The sequence below is a fragment of the Melanerpes formicivorus genome, unplaced genomic scaffold, assembly GCF_026170545.1.
Source record: "Melanerpes formicivorus ecotype bairdi unplaced genomic scaffold, bMelFor1.0.p_v2 SCAF_2, whole genome shotgun sequence".
Classification (NCBI taxonomy): Eukaryota; Metazoa; Chordata; class Aves; order Piciformes; family Picidae; genus Melanerpes; species Melanerpes formicivorus.
The window spans coordinates 15,385,282-15,407,473 of NW_027142354.1; the positions used below are offsets into that span (position 1 = coordinate 15,385,282).

Below are 22,192 nucleotides of genomic sequence, written 5' to 3' on the forward strand. Positions count from 1 at the left end.
GCTGCTACTGAACTCATAAAAGATGCTATTGCAATAGTTGAGGCACAGGCATCTGTGCAGCTTATCTTTTCCTATCAAGAAGTTAAGTGGCTGGGGCAAATCTGACTCTGGTGGTGAGAGGAAGCTTTACCTCAGGCTTGGATAAAAGTGAGCCTGAAGATGAAATGGCAATTTGTGGCCTACTTCAGTTCTTGTTGCCACCTGGCTGTAGAATAGATGTGCTATATCCATGGGCAGTTTATTTCTGAGCTATTTATCCCATATGCTTTTTACAGGGGCCACATGAAATGGATTGATGCCTATAAAACCTAGCCACTAGGGAAAGACGAAGAGTTGTACCTGTAGATTCTCCTCAACTGCAACTTCCAGTGGCCATGTACCAGTTTGCTTTCATTCCAGCCAAAAGCCTGCTGTGCCTAGGCAAAGCTGTTGTTTGCATCAGTGGGATGAACAATAAATTTTTCAATGAGAGAAAGGTAGACCTACCTTGACTAAATAAACTACAAATTTCTTGTTTGAGTATAATTTAAAATGTATTGTCTAGCATGTCTTAAAGTGTACTTAATAGGAAGAAAAGGCATTTGGGGTGAGAAAAAAGAATATTGGAATCATCATTTTTTTCCTGCCTTTTGGTTTTGCTACTTGCTTTTGTGGTTAAAGACTCAGTGGTTCTTCAAGCCCAAGTACATTGAAAAACACCTGGGCATCCAAGAGGACTCAAGATTTTCAAGCCCAGGGTGGAAAAGAGTCCCCATGTTTAAAAGGTGTTCAAATCTGTGTCAGTTTTGATGATGCTACAGCCTGTATGACACATAAATTTATCCTGACGTATGTGGAACAGTTCTACACATTGCTGGAATGGAATTGATGAAATCACTCTATGCTGGTGTACTAAAGTAGCTCCTATTGCTGCCCTGTTTAGGCAACACCTTTTAATTAGTAATAGACATCAGTTGCAAGCAACAAGAACAAAGAGAATTTTCTAGGGTATGTGAAGGAGCAGGCAATGTTTCCAGGCCTTTTACATCCTGTTCTATCTATCTTGCCACAGCCATGTAGTTATCTATCTTGCCTCTCCTAACGTGTGTGTGACTTAAGAGTCACACAGAGCAATTATTCTTTCACCATGCTAAAAGGTCAGTATTTGCTGACACAGTCAGGTCTTCTCTGGCAAAATGGTTTTTCTTAGGCTGTGACAACCACTAGGGTATGATCATTAAGTGTGATGGCTGTCAAAAGAGTTTGAATGAATTAGTTCAGTCCTTTTTAGTAACAAGTAAACGTCATTTTTTCAGCTGTTGCAGTAGTCAACTACAGTACACAGTGCTGGGTATAGGAAAAATAATTGGGGGGATAAGTTGATTGCTAGTGTAGTGGTAAAAACTTGGAGTGAAAATGAGTAAGAAGATCTGGGTTGTATTTGCTGGAAGTGCTTCTGTGTCAGTGGAGAGCCATTGTAAGCCCACTTAATTGCAGCTATTGTGAATGCATCCTACAGCCAAATAGGCACAACATTGCATGCATTAGTATATTGAGCAAAGAGATGTTTCCTTGTTTCAATTTGCAGTTTAGAGTTGTTCTTAGGTGTTACTTGAGCAATAAATGTTGATTACATGAAAGTACTTCATTACAGATGTGTTATGCTGTTGTTGTATTTGGTTCATGCTGCTTTGCTCATGCTGCAGTACACCCAGGGGATGAGCGTGAGTTGGATCTTGCTAGAAGTAGGATACTGTTTTTACTCTGAAGTCTGGGAGGACGTTGTCAGCAGTATCCCTGAAGACATCTTGTGGTATTGGCTAGGAAGCTGTTTGGGCTTCTCTGCCTAGGGCAGGTATGTTCTCTGTTTCAGTGTTTTTCATGCATTTGCTGAATGCTTGCTTTCATGGCAAGTTCTGTTGAAACATGCAGTGCCAGGTCTATCTACAGAGAACATATGGATATGCTCTGTTTCCATCTCATTTATTTAGTTTGCCAAACAAAATCTGTTAAAAGCACAGAAAGATTGCTCTTGCCAAATACAGCTGGTCAGTGAGTGATGTAGTTGATTCTTAAACAACAAAACTGAAACATGATTGTTACATTGTGAGGCCACTTCATCACATGGAACTTAATCCTTGATCCAGATGGAAAATACATATTAAAAGTCATCAAGAAAAATCGATGTGCATTGCGTTCCCCCCCCATCTTTCGTCTTTCTCTGGTCAGGACTCCTCTTCTGGTGTTGGCTGAAATATTGCCAGGAAGATATCACGCTGGCAGGCAGGTGTTTGAGGGTCTTGAATGTGGTTCCCATTCTTCCTTGTTGGAAACCCATTTGCCCAAGATGAGTATTTGGGGTGACACTACAGAGTCTGGCCTGCCTGGGGGTGAGTGGTGTGTCCTGAATGAGGGTGTGTCTCATCTCTTTCCTCTTCCTTCCAGGTGAGTCAAAATTTCAACCCTATTATCCAAATGATACTTAATGGCCTAATATTCAGAGGCATTCTTTCAGGGAAGTGGGTGATGTTAGCAAGCATGTTGGCAGCTAAGTCCTGCTGCATTATGGCCTAGTTTGTGCAGCAGGGGCCCACAGCTCTGCACAAATGTCCAGTCCAGCTCTGCTGGTAGGAAATATGACTGCATATCTGTTCTGACCCACCTGCCTTTGATGTGGGAGTGTTATAAAACAGATCTTTAAATTGTGTTTTGTTTCCTGGTATACTCTACTTTTTGATGTCTAGAGGGAATGCCCTGTCAAACTGAAGAAGACTTTAATTTTTATCTCTCTCTGATTGTGGCATTGTGATCTATTTTTCAGTGTAGTGAAGTGTGATTGGCCTGTGACCATATGGTTGTATCACTTCTTATAAAGAGAGATCTTTCTGGTTAAACCTGTATGTCATACTGTGTCCTGTTTGTTTGTTTGTGCATGGTTTATTTTTGTTTTGTTTTGTGTTCTTTGTTAGAAATGTGGCATGCCAGCACAATTCACTCTTCTATAGCATTACATTTGAACTTTGTCTTTAATTTGAAGCTTTAAAGCTGTGCTGTAATAAGAAACTCTATATGGGTTATAGTAGAAATAGGTTTCTCTTCCCTAACTCCAATTTTTTTGTCTTGTAAATTCACTGGGGATAAAAACCCCTCAATTTTGAGTTTCAGCTGAAATGCTTTGGGAGTGAATTACCTTTATTTTGGTTTATTGCATGCTATCATTCAGTCATGTTAAATATATTTTTTTCAGTCCTGATGCAAGCTAATTCAACTGAAGGTACAATTAATCAGTTATTCCACTCTTGTAATTTCCCACTTGCTGTTAATATCTCAAGCTGCAAAAGCAGCTGTGTGACTCACTGAGCCTTTTCTTCCCCTATACTCCACTCCCATCACCCCTCCTCACCCCCTGTCTTCTGTTTCTCTGTATAGATATTTTTGCATTTTGGGTAGAAGCTTGCCATTATTACATTCAATACTAGCACCAACAGTAGCTTTCACTTTTCCTTACATTTTGATGCTGTGTATGAGATGGCTGTGGAAGTCCTGTGCCATCTAGCTTAGAGTCCCACTCTAAATGTTTGTCAAACATACATGAAGGAGGTTTGTAGGAAAGGTGATACATCTTGTTGCCTTCTGTAGGCTCCTCAAGCCTTCTACCGTTTCAGTATTCAGAGACAGATGAGACTTCTGTGGCACATTCTTTCATAAGCCTGTTCATCTTCCCTTCAACCTGTATGAATGTTGAACATTTATTGCATAGTGCTGTGGGAAGAATCACTCTTGCTGCTTGTTTGGGCCTGTGCATGCTAGTTTTGTCTCTCCCTAATTCCCATAATTGCAAGGAACAGTGTATAATTGGTGATGTTTCTGGGGTTTTTTCTGTGCCACTTCTGGATTTATAAGTCTTTGTGTTGCTCTCCTTCCTATAATCTTCTGTAAAGACTCCACTGTTACCTACTCCATGTGTGCTCAGTTTTGTGAACATATTTTATGAGGGTGGTCTGGATTTTTCTGACTTTTGTAGAGAAATCTTTGCATACCTGCTTGGGGTACTTGGGAGGGCTCAGCACGTGTGTAGACAAAAGCTATTTTGACCCTTCCATGACAAACTTCCTGATTTACCCTGTGAAGTTTTGAAGGTTATAGTTGTCCTCTGGGTGATATTAGGATACTGCTTGAATGGTCTAAGTTAATGCCTTTATAGGTAGGATTGTTAGAAAGTATCACACAGCAGAAGGCCTGTCAGTCCAAGATTGCATCTGTATTAAGCAGCTAAAGGTTAAAAGGTCTCCATAGCCCTTCTGGTCAAAATGGTTTACAACCCAATTCCTTTATTCAAAGGCAAAACTTTTGGTATTGCATTCAAAAGAAGCCAAGGGGGTTATGGATGGATTTGAATGGAATGAACAGATTTATTTTGAGGTAGTGTGAATGCATGTAGAAGTCTGTTTTTCCAGGCTAAATGTGTTAGCTAGAAATACTGAAAATAGGAACATGTTGCAAAATGCTTTCTGTGTAGCTGTCAATCACAGGGGTTTACAGAGAGCAGTCATTGTTAAATTCGAAGGCTTCATCCTTTCCCTCTGTCTTGCTGTGACCTTTATGAGAGAGCTGCCTTTTGTATCCCTGCTGGCAGGCACAGGGCAGCAGTTTGTCTGATTCCATCCCTGTATTGGGATGATGTGGGGTGGGGGTGAGGACATGCAGACAATAAACTTCTATACCATTCTGGCTGTTCTAGGCAATGCCTGTCCTCAGCAAAGCCAGATCTAATGCCTACTGAGACAACAGGCTATGCCTACTTGGGTAGCATGCAGCTGATTAAATAGGTGGAAGTGTTACTTGCAACTGACTACATGAGAAGAACTTCTGCATAAACCAGCTGGTCTATAAAATATGTTTTGTGATGGTGATAATAAGCAGCTCTTACTCTTCAATTGTCTTTGGGGTTTTGGGGGGATTTTTTTCTTTTATTTTTTAAATGATCCTTCAGATGGTGGCAGTGTTATGAGAGATTGTTAAACTGCTCATAATGAAAACATTGAATGAGGAAGTTTTTCCTTTTAACTTTGTACACCAGACAGTAATTCAAAGATTGCTTGAAGGCTTTTATCATTTTCTTGGCAAACTAAGACCTTTGGGCTCACTTCTGGCCCCTACAAGTGGCTCACACCAGCTGATAACTAAACTTTTGTTTTGAATACTTAATTGCTAAAATAGTCATGATACCTAAGAAACAATCAACCTTGTGGGTCCTAGAAAGTGAATTCTTACCTAGGCTCCAGTTATTACTGAATTAGGTTTTCATTGACTGCTCTAGATTTATGGCCTTTTAAAGGACTGTGAATTCCTTTAAGTCCTCCCTGGGGATTTTTGTTTGTGGTATTGCAGGAGGATGGCATCTGTGGTGTTACAGTGGAACAAACTTCCCACTGCATTCTGTGTTAAAGAATTTTGTTTTATTTCTCCTTGAACTTTTTCAGTTTCTTTCTTTTCACCGTGTACTTGTCCAACTGAGCTGCTTCAGTTTTTCACAGCTGTCTTGCAGACTGCAGACCCTTTTTCCTTACTTTGTTTTGTCTTCTCAGATGCTGTTTCACCCACTTACAAAATAGCTCCTTTCTCTTTCTAGTGTTCCTTTGCTGCCTTGATTTTGGTCCTGCTTTTTGCGCCCCCCCACCCCCCCCTTAATTTCTTCCAGTCCTGGAAACAGATGGAAGAAACAAAGGGAGGAAGTGATCACAGTAGCACCTATAAAACTATGGAATGTAAATAATAGTGTAATGATGTGTACCATGGGGTATATCAAAGATTGATGACCTTTGAAACCTTGGGAGGATGGATTGAAGTTGTTGTGTGCAAGGAATCTTTGGAGACTGAAAGTGGAAACTGAATAGATCCTGGAAGGGGAGACCAAAATAACAGAGGCTTTCTTAGGTGGGGAGGTTAGGTACTTACAGCATTTTGAATGTGTGTGTTCCTTTAAGGTGTTGAGGCAAAAATGACTCCAGTCCCAGCAACAAGCTGTCCAAAGTCTAAGGGAGCCTCTCAACTGGCCAGATTTAACCCTGGTGCTACCCATTTTTTTTAGTCACTCAGCAGAGGAGAAAAGAGTACATGTTCATAATAATAAGGCTGTATATGCCTGAGACAAGTGGTGCTATGAAAGAGATGGTGGTGTACTTTCAAGGTCTTCCTCAGTGGCTTGTGTGCTCCTCCTGCTTTCCTAGTGTCAGGTTTGGCATTTTGTGAGCTATCCTGAGAACCTCTTCCTGAATTAACAGAATATGATCCTCATCACCTTTCACTTCCCCCTCCTCATGCTTTCCTAAGTTTCTTGCTCTATTTATCTTGCCTTCCTTGCCTCTCTATTCCTCCTCCTCCAGACATATTGGAGTATGTAGAACCTGGTCTCAGAAGAGACGAGACTGAGGAGTGAAATGGTGGGAGGAAAGAAGAGGTAGTGAGTCAGCTGGTTTTGGACCTGTGGCTGTAATACATCAGTTAACTTACCCCTACTATAAAGCAACAAAAGCTGTTATTTGGTAGTGGCCAGCACCGAAGCCAAGTATAAAGGATAAAACTACTTGATGTAGTTTCATGTACTGCTTACAACCCATGTCTCCAGTACTTTAGGAGTCAGATGTGTCATTACTGAATGGCTAACATCCATCAATGGTCAAAATGTAATGATCTCTGAATAGTAAACATAGTTATGGCTTAGACCTAAGTATACCTCTTAACCCCCTCAAAGGTTATTTATTTGTTTTTTTTTAACCTCAATTCTTACTCAAAATAACTTTCTTAATCTTGTAATCAGACTGAGATTGGTCTCAGTGTAAATCTGTCTGTAAGGCCTGTCCTAATGCTCTTGCTTATGAGACCTCACCTGCAGTACTGTATCCAGTTCTGGTGCTCTCAGCATAACAGGGACATGGACCTGCTGGAGTGGGTCCAGAGGAGGACACAATGATGATCAGAGGGCTGGAGAACCTCCCCTTTGGGGACAGGCTGATAGAGCTGGGGCTGTTCAGCATGGAGAAGAGAAGGCTCTGTGGAGACCTTAGAGCAGCCTTACAGTACCTGAAGGGGCCTACAAAAAAGATGGAAAGGGACTTTTTACAAGGGCTTGTACTGACAGGATGAGGGGGAATAGCTTTGAGGTTGAGGAGGGCAAATTTATACTGGAGATTAGGAAGAAATTCTTTCCAGTGAGGGTGGTGAGACACTGGAACAGGTTGCCCAGGGAGGTCAAGGATGCCCTCTTCCTGGGGTTGTTCAAGACCAGGTTGGATGAGGCCTTGAGCAAGCTGGGATAGTGGAAGGTGTCCCTGCCTATGGCAGGGAGGTTGGAACTAGATGATCTTTGAGGTCCCTTCCAATCTAAACCATTCTATGAATCTATGCATGAATGAAGAGTATTGAATGTCTCTGGAGAGTTGTGCATAGTGATGGAAGGTTATTTTATTAAAAACAAAAACACAAAACCCCAGACATTTCTTAGGATCTATTGCACATCTCTACACCTGCCAAAACTGGGGGTGAGTTTTGTTACACTGCAGTTCCTAAGAAAGTTTTTCACAATACAGACACTAACTAGGCTAGTTCCTCTCTCTAGCCCTTCAGTAGGTAAAGGAGATTGAAATAGGTGTCTCTATGTCAGTCTTAGTTGTGGTGGGGTTGGTTTGTTTGTTTTTGAAATAGGCAAAACTGTTTTCTTGCTTGAACATGCTATTACCGCCCTGTTGAAAATGACATGTAAAGAAGCATCTTTGAGTAATGTATGCTGCTTTTTATAGTGTTAGTTCACCCAAGTTTCTTGTACTATTCAGAATTTGTTAATGAATGATACCAAATCTACATGAGGCTCTGCAAATCACAGAGAAAACAGAGATGTTTGGAGCAAGGTAAAAATGAGCAATTTGCTTAGGTTGCCAGTGGCCTCTGAATGCTGGCATTTAAAATGTTATTTAAATGCTAATCAGTTTATTTTATTGAACTGATCTATGGGTCCTTTCTTCACCCCTTCTTGGAGAATCAACAATTATTTTGGTTTGCATATGAAGTTTAAGCTTTTAATTTGTATGATGAAGTGACCAATAGACCATAAATGTGGTTACAATCTCAAAATGTTTAAGCATTTTCCATATTTGTCTTGGTAGAAGTAATAAGAACGCTAATGTTAGTAAGTGAATCTTAAACCATTAGTGAGTGCATGCCACGAGTGTGCAGGTCTGTCTTCATTTCCTGCTCTGCACAGTTTTGGTCACTTAATCTTAAATACATTTCTAGCTGAGGACTTTGTCTCTGTTTTGAATTAACGTTTGTGTGATTTTAATATTTTATAAAATATAGTCTTACAGGGTGATTGCAGAAGGTACTGTTTTGAAGAACTGTTTTTTCAAAATGCTGTTCACATTCTAATAGTATCATAGTATCAGTCAGGGTTGGAAGGGACCACAAGGATCATCTATTTCCAAGCCCCCTGCCATGGGCAGGGACACCCCACACTAGATCAGGCTGGCCAGAGCCTCATCCAGCCTGGTCTTAAACACCTCCAGGGACGGGGCCTCAACCACCCCCCTGGACAACCTATTCCAGGGCTTCACCACTCTCATGGTGAAGAACTTCCTCCTCACATCTAGCCTGAATCTCCCCACCTCCAGCTTCATTCCATTCCCCCTAGTCCTATCACTACCTGATATCCTGAGAAGTCCCTCCCCAGCCCTCCTGTAGGCCCCCTTCAGATACTAGAAGGCCACAATTAGGTCACCTCGGAGCCTTCTCTTCTGCAGACTGAACAGCCCCAACTCCTTCAGTCTGTCCTCATAGGAGAGGTGCTCCAGCCCTCTGATCATCCTTGTGGCCCTTCTCTGGACACGTTCCAGCACGTCCATATCCCTCTTGTAATAGGGGCTCCAGAACTGGATGTAGTACTCTAGGTGGGTTCTCACCAGAGCTGAGTAGAGGGGGAGAATCACCTCCCTCGACCTGCTGGCCACACTTCTCCTGATGCGGTCCAGGATCTGATTGGCTTTGCGGGCTGCAAGTGCACACTGAGAGCTCACATTGAGTTTCTTGTCCACCAGCACCCCCAAGTCTCTCTCCTCAGGGCTGCTTTCCAGCCAGTCACTGCCCAGCCTGTATTTGTGCCTGGGATTGCCTCGACCCAGATGCAGGACCCTGCACTTGCTCTTGTTGAACCTCATGAGGTTGGTTTGTGCCCACAATAGACCTTCAAGAACAGGCAAACAAGAATTGAGAAATACCCCAAACAAAACAAAAAAGCACAGGCATCCTGAAAGCCATAAGTATATTTCTTGAAGGGCATATATATGCCTATATTTTTTTTTTTTAGTCTCATGTTTTAGAATAGAATGAGGATCTAGAAAGTTGAATGAACGCACAGGATAGAAGGCAAAAGCAGCACTGCATCCAAAAAACTTAAGTAAAAACTTCCTCATGTGCTGAATGAAGTATTTTATTTTAGGTGTTTGTGTAATTTATAATGGTAACTGGGCTTACAATGGTGAGTGATGGGAAGCAGTGGTCTGCAAGACAGCATTAAAAATTGGGAATGCCAAATATGTGCACTGTATGTTGGCCTCCTCTGAGAATTTGTTTGAAAAAATAAATTTTAAACAATGAAGGCTAGATCTTATTATTTTTCCTGGGAAAAGAGTTTGTATAGCCTAAGGGAGAATTTGGTGCCTGTGGGAAAGAGAACACTGGGCTCAATTTTCAAAATTTATGTGGCCTTGCCAAGACAGATGGGAAGAAACAAGAGTGCAACCCAAACAACCGTAGCCCTGGGAGACTGCTCATCTTGCATGCAGGCTTTCCCATTCATAATTATACTTAAAAATCAAGCTGTGCACACCAGTAGCTCTGCGTGTGGAGGAGTCGAGCTTGTGCAGCCTAGTTTTGATATACTGCAATAGTTAAGCTTGCCCAAGTCATGTAAAGGGGTGACTGTTAAGTGCCAGTGTCTCTCCTTATTAAATTCTGAGCAAGCGATGTGTTAAGTAAGCCTGTGCTTCTGAGAGCTCATAATCTATAGATCTGCTGTGACCAGACACTGCAAGGCAGCAGTGACTACTTGTGCTGCTGTTATGAAGTGAATAGGTTTCATGTGATTTCTAGAAACCCCCTTGTGATTTGTCATGAATGTTTTCTTGGCAGCAGAGTGTGCTGGGAGTGCTTGTTTTCCAGGCTGCTACTGCAGCTTCATGAGTGGAACAGAGCGCTGGTCCGCTGGCTCTTGTTTCCTTGTAGTTCAGGATGCTCTTTGCGTTTCTCATCTGCAGCATTCAACATCCTGTCCATCTCAATGGCTTCCTTTTGAGCCAGCTTGGTGGATAAACATCCTTTACACAGCTGAAGGTTCAATTTAAAAAAAAACTGAATGGTCAAACAACGCAGCTATTGTGGATGCTACCCAGTAGAGCTTGAAAGTATAAGCTGAATTTTTGTTTGTCAACTCTTTTCAGTGAATATGGTGTATTTCTGCAAAGTAGATCTAACAGGATTTGTTCCTTCTGCTGTAGCTAATGTGTCAAAGAGCGCTTCACATCTAAACTAACACATCCAAATTGTTGTTTACAGGGTCTTTAAAAAAATGAAGTGAGCAGAATACACAAGAAAACAGGATGAACACACAAAGTTTAGTTAAAACAAAGTGAAAACCAGAAATCCCATCTGTAATATCTGGGGAAAGATACTGTAGACAACAGGACCATAGAATCACAATTTGAAGTGAAGGGTTTTGCTGATATTGCTGGGAAAAAATTAAACTGTTTTGAAACAACTTCAAAGATAACACTGGAGTAGATTTCTTATTGGTGTGTGCTTTTAATTGTTAGCAAGGGGAAAGTATATGGCTGTTTCAGGAAGCTTCAGGGCCTCATAAATTAAGGGAATAATGAGACTTGAGCCAAACATAATTTTGATTGCTTTGCCTTTGATTATCCCGTTTCCTACTCATCATTCATTCAGCCCTTTTGTATATAAGTAGATGGAGAACTGTGGATTTTTGTGCTTTTGTTTGCTTGTTTAGCTAGGCTTTGGGCAAGATCTTTGTTCTTGCCTTGTATTTATAATTTTTTTTTTGGTAAGTTGTTATTTGTTGTTGTTGCTTTGGTTGCCCTTAAGGGTTTTGGGTTACCCTAATAACTGAGTCCGGGCATGCCCCTTGATAGGTCTGCCTAAGCAGATGCCATAGGGATGTTCTTTCCTGCTGAGCTTGATCCACAAGGAGCAAGGTGGATCATGCATTGACTTAGGTGACCCAAAGATCCGCAAAATCTGTTTTGTTTCTTTGCCCCTGTGGTGCAGTTTCAGTTGCACTGCAAGTTTCTCTCATAACTGGACATTGTTTACTGTATGAATGTTGAATTTGTGCCTTTTGCAGGGTTTGGTTTTGCTGTGGGTGGGGTTTTTTGTTTGTGGTGTGATGTTTTTTAGGTTGGTGGGATTGTGTGTGTGGGTTTTTTTTTTCTCTCTTTCTTGGGATGTTTTTTGTTTGTCTGTCTTTGTGGTTTGTTTTTAATTGAGGGAAAAGGGAAGAAAACACAGAAAACTGACTGCACATTCCCTTCTTTCTTTTGTGTTTTGGTAGGCCTGGATGATAGCCTGCAGCAATATGTCCATAAGTTTGAACGGGAGAAGATAAATGGTGAACAGCTGTTACAGATTTCTCACCAGGACCTTGAAGACTTGGGTATCTCACGGATTGGGCACCAAGAACTGGTTCTAGAGGCTGTGGATCTTTTGTGTGCACTGGTTAGTTAAGTGGTGAACAGACATAAATAATTTCTTACAGTACTCTTTTATGTGAATGACTAAGGCAAGTCTGATAAAACCAGAATACTGTCTCTCTTGCTTTCTGTTGCACATCATGGTAAAATAAAACAGTAAGGATTTGCTTGATTCTTGCAAGCTTTGTGTTAATAGCTCTTTAACTTTGCATAATGAGAGGCAATGCTAATTCATTGCACTTTTAAAGAAGTTTCCTGAGTAGTGTTGTTAGATCTTCTGTCTCCTGTTTGTGAACCATTATTAAAATTGCTATTGAGTAGAATGAATTTGTCCTATAAGATAGACTGTTGAAATGACAGCTGCTAATTGTTTTTCACATCAGTTGAAATGCATTTAGGGAAGTTTTGTAGTCTACATACTAAGTGACGAAAATGTTTTTGAAATGGGGGCTGTTTTCCTAACTCAGTTGCAGTTCAGTTTAACTCTCACTGGACTTCAATTGTTCCTCTCTCTTAATATAACTGTGCAGATACATTCAAAACAAACACTCTGAAAAAAGCAAAACAATCCAAAATATTATTTTTTGGTGTGCTTTATTAAAAGGCCTAGTTTGGACACAGTCTTGAATGTGTTTTATGTAACTCAGTGACTGAGAGGCAGAGGTATATATATGGCTACATCAGGGAGACAGGAAGGACAGGCTGCCCAATGATTCCTTGGCCAGTGCTGGGCTGCTTTCCCTTCACTGTCAAAACTTGCAGTGCCAAGCATACTCTTCTTAAAATGGAGATTCTCTATTGCCTGTGTGATACGTGCTTTATTAACTGCAGAAAGGTGCTACAGGATCATTCATATTCCATAACCAGGAACAAATCAGATATCCTGCACTAAAAGAAGTGTATTTTATGTAATCATTTCATACAATCAGAAATGTTTCCCAAATGTTGCTCTTATGTTTGAAAAATATTTTGTTGTTTCTTCAGTATTCGATTTATCTGACTTTTTTAACATTAAACTTGAAAATCTAGTAGAAGAATGTAGTGGCAGCTCATGTTGTGGGAAGGGACCTGGCAGATGAGGTTGCTAAACCCCTCTCTATTATATTTCAAAAGTCCTGGCAGTCTGGTGAAGTCCCCACAGACTGGAAAAGGGGAAACATTGCCCCCATCTTCAAAAAGGGCAAGAAGGAGGAACCAGGGAACTACAGGCCAGTCAGTCTCACCTCTGTGCCTGGAAAGATCATGGAACAGATCCTCCTGGAGTCACTACTCGCTCAAAAGAATAGTGAAGAGGTGATTGGGAACAGTCAGCATGGCTTTGCCAAGGGCAAATCCTGCCTGACCAACCTGGTGGCCTTCTATGAGCAGGTGACAAAATTAATAGATGAGGGGCGAGCAACTGATGTCGTTTACCTGGACCTGAGCAAAGCCTTCGACACTGTCCCGCACCACATCCTGGTCTCCAAACTGGTGACACATGGGTTTGATGGGTGGACCACTAGATGGATAAGGAACTGGCTTGATGGCCGCACCCAAAGAGTGGCTGTCAATGGCTCCATGTCCCAGTGGAGGCCAGTGACAAGCGGAGTCCCTCAGGGATCAGTCCTGGGACCTATCTTATTCAACATCTTTGTGGGGGACATGGACAGTGGCATTGAGTGCACCCTCAGCAAGTTTGCTGATGACACCAAGCTGTGTGGTGCAGCAGACATGCTGGAGGGAAGGGAGGCCATCCAGAGGGACCTTGACAGGCTGGAGAGGTGGGCACAGGCCAACCTCATGAAGTTCAATAAGAGCAAGTGCAGGGTCCTGCATCTGGGTCGAGGCAATCCCAGGCACAAATACAGGCTAGGCAGTGACTGGCTGGAGGATAGCCCTGAGGAGAGAGACTTGGGGGTGCTGGTGGACAAAAAGCTCAACATGAGCTCTCAGTGTGCACTTGCAGCCCGCAAAGCCAATCAGATCCTGGGCTGCATCAGGAGAAGTGTGGCTAGCAGGTCGAGGGAGGTGATCCTCCCCCTCTACTCAGCCCTGGTGAGACCCCACCTGGAGTACTGTGTCCAGTTCTGGAGCCCCTATTCCAAGAGGGATGTGGAGGTGCTGGAACGTGTCCAGAGAAGGGCCACAAGGATGATCAGAGGGCTGGAGCACCTCTCCTATGAGGACAGACTGAAGGAGTTGGGGCTGTACAGTCTGCAGAAGAGAAGGCTCCGAGGTGACCTAATTGTCGCCTTCCAGTATCTGAAGGGGGCCTACAGGAAGGCTGGGGAAGGACTTCTCAGGATCTCAGGTAGTGATAGGACTAGGGGGAATGGAATGAAGCTGGAGGTGGGGAGATCCAGGCTGGATGTGAGGAGGAGGTTCTTCACCATGAGAGTGGTGAAACCCTGGAATGGGTTGTCCAGGGAGGTGGTCGAGGCCCCGTCCCTGGGGGTGTTTAAGAGCAGGCTGGATGAGGCTCTGTCCAGCCTGATCTAGTGTGGGGTGTCCCTGCCCATGGCAGGGGGGTTGGAACTAGATGATCCTTGTGGTCCCTTCCAACCCTGAATGAAACTATGAAACTATGAAACTATAATCTGTCAGGCGAGGAAAGATGAGTTAGTAAATGTACTGTACAGTCCAGACTGAAGTAATGGATGTGGCAGCCCCCAGAGGTATTTTTTACTTCTTACTTTTTAAAATATCAAAATAAAATGAACAAAACTGGATGACTGCCAGAACCTAAAGCTGTGTTTTCTCTCCTACAATTTCCTCCTAATGTCCCTGGTAGACAAAAGTTTTGACCTCGTACTGGATTCTGGAAATAATTTGTGAAATGCAGCTCAAGTTAATGCTTTAGACAGATTTCACATATTGCAGCTGAAATAGTCATGATGTCCCATGTTCTGGGTAAGCCCTTTGGCACCTTCCTGATGCCCCTTCCCTGGAGATTTGGAACTGTACAAAATCACCATTGATTTTGTTCCCAGCAGGTGGTGTGTTTTATGTTCTAGTAACTGCCTTTTTTTTTTTCCCCCACTTGTGTGAGAGAATAAAACCTTTCCCTATTCCACCTGAATACTTTTTTGAAAGTAGATCTGTGTGTTGATATAATTTAGTGGAAATGATTTTTGGGTGTATGCATATATGGTGACACTTTACTAGCTTTTAAGGACTTGAATTAAAAAGCAAAGCAACTGCAGTGGTTGTTTTTAAATACCTCCTTTTCTCTCTCTCTCATTCCACTCTCCACTATGCTCTTAGAAATGCAGCATTGGCCTGAGGTCAGGCTTTGAAAATTGTTGTTCTTGGGGAGGGGAATAACATTGAATAAGCTCCCCCTCTCCTCTTTTCACAGTTTATAGGGATAGAGCCCTCTGGCAGCTACATGGCTAAGCTGAAAATATCTGCAAGTTATGTTGCTGCAGTAAGTGAACTCTAGAGCCAATATAACTGAAAGAAAAACGTATGCATCTTTGGTGATGAGGCTGTGTTCCCTCATCTCCTCATAGTAGTGGCCACATATGCAACAAAGCATCTGAAGAGGCAGCAGGAGAGAGTGTAAACAGGGATAAGAAGTTGAAAGTTTCCTGTAAGCACACATTTCTGTTGCTCCTGAGTTAGTCTACTGGACTCTTCTGAGCAGGTGTTGTAGGGTTATTTAAGGAATTTAGAGGACATATCAAACTGAATTCTCCAAAGTGGGGGGTGGGGGTGGGGGGGGGAGGGGAGAGCTCAGTGTCTTCATCTTTTTGTCAGTGATAACATCTTCAGGGAGAAAAGGGATGGAAGGAAGACATTTCTTAGTTGACTGAAGTATTAGGGAGGTAGAGAACAGGCATTTGAGCTTATACAAAAAGCAGGGGCAAGGATCCAGGAAATAAACTTTCTCAGCCAAGTAATTGGGACAAAAATAATCTAGAGCAGTGGTGAAAACTACATACTTACTAACCATTCCCTCATGACTTCCCTGTTTGAGCTTAAAAAAACATAAATAAGCAAGCATTAACAGGAAGCTGTATGCAAATATTTCCACATTTAATGTATTATTTGGGTTAGGTTTCTGAATCTTTACCTATGCTCTATGATGAGTGAGTTTGAAAGCAAAAAGCCCAGCTGATTTTTCTTGAGTTTAGAATGAAGAGATACTAGTTTTAAGCAATCAAAAAAACCAAACATCAACAAACTGCAAACAGTTTTTAGCATCATGCCTTTGGTTATTTCACTGGTGGTAATGTTCAGCCAGCATATTTGCAGTGCAGCTAAACATCACAACATAAAATTGAACCAGCACATGTGAAGACATCTCTTCACCACCTCATAATTTTAAGTTTGCTAGAGGTCTCAAATTTATTGCTGTTTATTAGGAAATTTGAGAGTCCGAGGGATCTTTAGGGTGCATTTTTTTGTAAAGAGATCAAGAATGGGTGACTGGCAGTACCTCATGTGAACTCACTATGGGCATGCAGTGAGTTGGATCAGTTTTGGAACAGGCATGCTCTCTATTTTTAATTTTCCTTTGCTCTCTTTTTTTTTTTTCCTCTCAGAGCTGTTTTTTAGTTGAATCAGCTGGCAGATCCAGCTCATCATACAGGAGCAGGTGAATGTGGTTGTGAAGGGGTCCTGCTCCTGGGCAGTAGCAGAGCTCTGGATCAGCTCTGACACGTGCTCTTTTGACTTTGGTTAGCCACGCTTTATTTTACTTTGGCTGCCTGACCTTGAGCAATTAGTTGGTCAGTGTATTTTTTTTCCCTCATTAAACGTAATGGAGTTTGCACAGAGCGTGCTCTCTTGTGCACGTGTGGGTGCTGTCTCTTGCTCCAGCCCTGCCAGTGGCTCCCCAGCTTAATGAGTAACAACTTGGTAATGTTTGACATAGGGTGCTCTTAACGGCTAGCTTCAGCCTGTGTTTTGATGAAAGCAACTTTGATGTTTTAAATTGGGAGCAACAGGAAAACTGTGTGCGCTTTGGTTTGCCAGCAACATCTAAAACATTCTGGTTGCTTAAATAATAATTGGTGAAATACTGTAGCCACAGTCCTGTAGAAATACTTTTTTAAAGCTTTTTAAGCTTTGGACTTCTGACAGTGTCACTGAAGGCTGTTTGGTGTGCAGCTACAGTATCAACATTCCTATCTGTCCTGAATTGGGGCTGCAGCTCTGGGACAAGTCAGGTTAATCCAAGTCAGCTGCTGCCTCCTCTCCCTCTTGTTCTCTGATTAGTGATCGGTTGTGCTTGCACTCAGTTGACCCTGAGGTGAGCTACTTCAGGGAGCTAAACCAGAGGAAAGTACACTAAAAGAGGGTGGTGGGGGTTTTTTTGTTTGTTTTTTAATGGTTTAGTTGTTTAAACCAGCCCTCCCAACAGACTGGGCACTGCAACTGAAGAAGCAGAAAAAGTAACAGAAATAGGTGGTTATGTGTGAGGTGGTCAAGGTAGTGTTGGGTAGTGATGTTGCTCTATCTGGTGAAAAGGTGTGTTTTCTGTGTGTTATAGCAAACAGGTGAGGATACTGGCTTGGCACCTGGAGCAGAAGTGGTTTGGGTTGTGATGACCCTTTGTTCTGGGGATCATCACATGGCTGATCCACAATTGGATAATTTAGTTGCCAGTACTGAAGAGCTACATGCTCCCTGTTGTGTTGGGTAGGTATACTGCTTAGTCAGGACTTTTCCTAGAGCATGAACAGCTGTGCCAGTGTATTAGGTAACTGAGGTGCACAGTATAGAATCTCTGGGGGAAGCTGTAGGAAAGCTTAGTGCAGAGACTGGAGAGATTGGCTGTGATATGTTCTTGATAGGTGTTTGGGGATGAATTGCAGTCATAAGATGGAGCCCCTGTATCTCCAGAGGCAGCATCTGTGTTGCTGAAATCCACCTTAAAAATGAGAGTTACTTGAAAGAGTTATTTAAAAACTATCTGAACTGGAAAAGTCACAATGGACTAACCCTCTTTGTAAGTAAGGTGAAAGAGAGATAATAGGCAGCATGTGAGTGTTTTAGGGCAAAAACCAGAATCTGAGCTGGTGTACCAACACATCCTTTTAAATGCTTGAGCCACCTCTAATTGCAGATGAAGGTGGTGGGCACAGTTTCTGCACCTGAATGTCAGAAAGAAAGATCTGGGTGTACTTCAATATTTGAAGACACTTTCAGGTTCTGACCAGAGTTGTTATGATTAGGTGATTTTACCACTGTACAAGAAAAACACTATTTTCTATATGTTCTGCTCCTTTATGTAAGGATGGAAGTCAGCATCTTCTAATCCCTGCCTTGAAGGAGTACATTTCAGGCACATGGCTCCTTTCAAATTCTTGTGGTCACAGGAATTTATCCCACATCCTGACCTGCTGGTGAAAAAGTATTTCTCCAAAAAGAGGCTTGTATGCAATGTCCTATGAGGAGGAGAAAATTAACTACAAGAAATGCATCTGAGTGATGTTCTTGTTCATTTGTTTGTTTTTGACTTAAAATCTAACTTCACACATGGCACTGTGCAAGTGCTTCAGCATTGTTTACTAATCCAGATCTTTCTCTATGAAGCTGGAAAATGTAAGGACATCCTTTGCTGTTGCAACAGTGGCATTTTAAAAATTGGATATATCTTCTCAATCCCTGCTGCTGGCTGCACTTTAAGGCTACTTCCTTGCCAAGGGCCCTCAGGGGCAGGAGGGGGGCAGTTGTGTAACTTACAGCCCATTGGGATCTTATCCATAAGAGGTGGTAGGTATTCTCAAGGTAGCTGAATGGCTGAATCCTCTTCATACACTGGTGGGGTTCTTTGGGACAATTCTGTTTCATTTTCTGTAAATGATCTACTTAAAGAGATTCCAGCCTATTTTCTAGATGCCTGATTATGGAGGGAATGGAAGCACAAGCCAGCAGTGTGCCTTAACAGTGAAGAAGTTTGCATCATCCTGGGATGCATTAATGGGACCGTGGCCAGGAAAGGGAGGGATGTGATTATCACTCTTTACTCAGCACTCATTATTATGCACATGCCACCTCCTGTACCACCCTAAATACAGGAAAGATATGGGCAAACTAGAGCAAGCTCAGTACAGGGCTCCTAGGCTGATCAGGGCTGGAGTACTTATCTGTGAGGAGAGGCTGAGCAACTGAGACTACTTCAGCCTGGAGAAGAGATGGCAGCAGATCTTCAGTGCTTGTAATGAGGGTGCACACAGCTGGAGAATGATAGAGCTGGGCTGTTTTGGAGGTGCATGGTGGGAGGATGAGAGATTTTGAGCAGAAGTTGAAATGAGAGGTTAAGGCAGGTAGGAGGAGGCACTTTCTCATCTTGAGTATAGTCAGACAGTAGATCGTGTTGCCCAGAAAGGTTGTGCAATCTTTGCCCTTGAAAGTTTTCAAGATCTGACTGAATGAAGCCCTAAACAAGCTGGTCTGAGCTCACAGCTGAGCCTGCTGTGAGCAGGAGGCTGGACTGAGACCTCCTGGGAAAACCTTCAGCCCATGTCATGCTGTTTTTCTGATGTTCCTGACTGAAGGCATTGGAACCTTAGAATTGAATGGAATTAATATTTGCTGTAGTTGCTTTGTTTTTTTTGAGAGGGAAAGGCAAAAAGGAAATTAGCTGACTAATCTATGAGCTTGTTGGTTGGTAGCAAGAATCTGCAGCAGCAAAAGAATAGAGAAAGGCAGGGTGGTGTTTTTATTGACTGATTTGGTTTGGGTCTCGGGGGTTATTTTTTGGGTACTGTGGTGTTTGCGGGTGGTGGTGGTGTTTGGAGTTTTTTTTTGGGGGGGTGGGGGTGGTGTGTATGTGTTTGGATATTTCTTGGAATGTAACTTTCAGAAGATGCCCACATGCAAAGTTGCATAACTCAAAAGCAAAGCTGCTCAGCAATGTATCGCTATGTAATTCCCACATTTGCACACTGACAGCAAAAGGACTATCTAGATTACAAACTTGGTTTGGCTTGAGAACAGATAAAATACTGTATTTCTGACATATTTGGAATGAGATTATCGATGTGTTCCTTAAAATAATTTGGTTTAGAGTATGATTTCATGTGTTTGAATTTCTAAAAGTGAAGTTATGGGCAAGATGTGCAGATTTTTGTAGGTTTTAAAACTTGCTATAAAGTTTCTGTTGAATGAAAACTACAATGTCTAAGACTGGCTTTAATGGATGTGTATAGTGAGTCCTCAAACTTCCAAATAAATGCCCTACTGTAATAAAGGAGCACAATTAGGATGTATGGTGGTTGGGTTATGGTTGGACTCAGTGATTTTTTTTTTTTTGCAGCCTTTATGATTCTGTGAATTACTGAAAACTTGTGATACAAATATTCCATCTTTAGTCTATGAAATTACATTTGCTTCCTGTTGTTTATCTCTTGCCACATGAAACTTTTCTTTAGCTGTGAATGAATTGTTGCTTCAGTGTTTGTGCATTATAGTAGAAAAAACACCATTTGCTCTGTTTTAACAGAAAGAAACACAACCCTGTTACTCTAACTATATTTTAAGATGCCTTATCACATAGGGTATTGGGATTTCATTCTAGTTGAAAAGTGTTCTCAAATCTCATTCATGTCAGAAACTGAGCAGATTTGGCACCCGCAAAACATCCTGTAGTAGCTTCAGTGTAGAAAAAAATCATAGGCATTTAAAACAAAAAAACGAACCACCACAAATAGCCAGACCTTTCATCCCATATGAGGTGCTGGAGTGTGTCCAGAGTGGCAATAATGCTTGTGAAAGTCCTGGAACACATGACCTACGAGGGGCACCTGAGGGAGATGGGATCATTCAGTCTGCAGAAGAGGAGGCGGGGGGAAGATGTCAGCCTGAAGGGAGATTGGAACGAGGAGGGGACCAGCCTCTTCTCCTTGGTGTCAAGTGACAGGACTAGAGGGAATGGTTACAAGCTGCCTCAAGAGAGGTTTAGGCTGGATGTTAGGAAGTATTTCTTCATTGAAAGGATTATCAAACGTGGGAATGGTCTGCCCAGGACAGTGGTGGAATCACTGTCCCTGGAAGTGTTTAAGCAGTGTGTAGAGCTGGTGCTTAGGGACATGGTTTAGTGTTGACCCTTTAGTGCTGGGTTGGGGGTTGGACTGAATTGTCTTTGAGGTCTTTTCCAACCAGATATATTCTGTATGGTAAATATAACTCCTCACCAGGAAGATTTATCAAGCTTATTATTCTTTGCAGAACTATGGCCTTGAAACTGACAACATGAAGAACCTGGTTCTCAAGCTGCGAGCATCGTCCAACAATCTGCAAAATTACATCAGTAGCCGTAGGAAAAGTTCAAATTACGATGGAAATACCTCTCACAAGCCCCCCAATGAATTCCTTACTTCTGTGGTAGAGCTTATTGGTGCTGCTAAAGCCCTGCTGGCGTGGTTGGACAGGTAAGAGTAAAATTTGTGTGTGTAAGGTTGGTTGGTTTGTGGGTGTTTTTTGGATTTTGTGTGTATAGGTTCATAGAATGGTTTGGATTGAAAGGGAGCTTAAAAATCCTCTATGTCCAACCCTCCCAGCCATGGGCAGGGATAATTTCCACTAGACCAGGGTGCTCAAGACTTTATCCAAATTGGCCTTGAACATCTCCATGGAGGAGGCATCCAACCTCCCTGGGCAACATACTTTTTAAAAAACTTATTGCTGTTTTGTATTTTTGTTCATTGCCATGATGTGTTTAAATTATTTTTTTCTGGGTGAGAGCCAGAGTTGTTTTTTGATAGCTGTAACAGAGCCAGCTGAGTGCTGTCACAGATGCTGTCCATGATAATAGATGAACATAAATTCTCAAGCTCCCTTGCCAGATTTCCTGAGAAGGAAAGCTAGGAAGAGAGCTGGCAAGGAACAGTTTTATCCTTCAGTATCTCTGGTTTCCAGCAGGAACTTGATTCTGTTTCCAGGCAGTGATGTTAATAGCTTATGCCTCTCACCTAATTTGCTTCTCTCACCCTGTTCCTGGCAAATTGCCTTAAATGTCTTCTGCAGCACACCATCAGCAAGATGGTTAGCTTGTCTAAGTCCAAACCTGCTCAAGTTACTTCTTGACCCTGCTTCTAGCTCTTTCACATGTCAAGAGCCTCTGAGATGACTCCATAGGCTCCATAGTTGCCCTACCTATAATAATCTTTCTCTTAAGACTGAGCCTTACTGCACCTGTGTGGATAAAATGTGAAAATCTGTGCCCCCCCCCCCCCCCCCTTTTGTTTTTTTTTTTTTGGTGTGTGTAGAGAGTAGAGGGGTGGGTTTTTTAGGTCTTTTCTTTATTTGCTTTCTTCATTCTGAGTTTAATAATCAAAGACATGGAAATTAGAAATCTACTCACTGGCAAACCCAAGAGTGATTTTTTTACAACGCAGTCAGCGTGATCTAACTTGAGCATGCAGCTGAGAAAACTGTAGTTTGGAAAATTGACTGGTTCTTCTGGTTCTGCTCTCTGTGTGCTTATTACCACACATGGCTAGGTATTCACTAGTTCTGGTGCAAGG

General features: G+C 42.2%; 1 protein-coding gene across 1 annotated transcript in view; it reads left to right on the forward strand.

Moving 5' to 3' along the window:
* The window catches only part of CNKSR3 (CNKSR family member 3), a 66,745-nt gene that overhangs the window by 19,059 nt on the left and 25,494 nt on the right, over window positions 1-22,192 (forward strand). Inside the window, exons 2-3 of the mRNA XM_068151585.1 lie at window positions 11,597-11,760; window positions 20,895-21,097. Of these exons, the coding sequence (XP_068007686.1) occupies window positions 11,597-11,760; window positions 20,895-21,097 (367 nt within the window). The remainder of the gene's footprint in view (window positions 1-11,596; window positions 11,761-20,894; window positions 21,098-22,192) is intronic.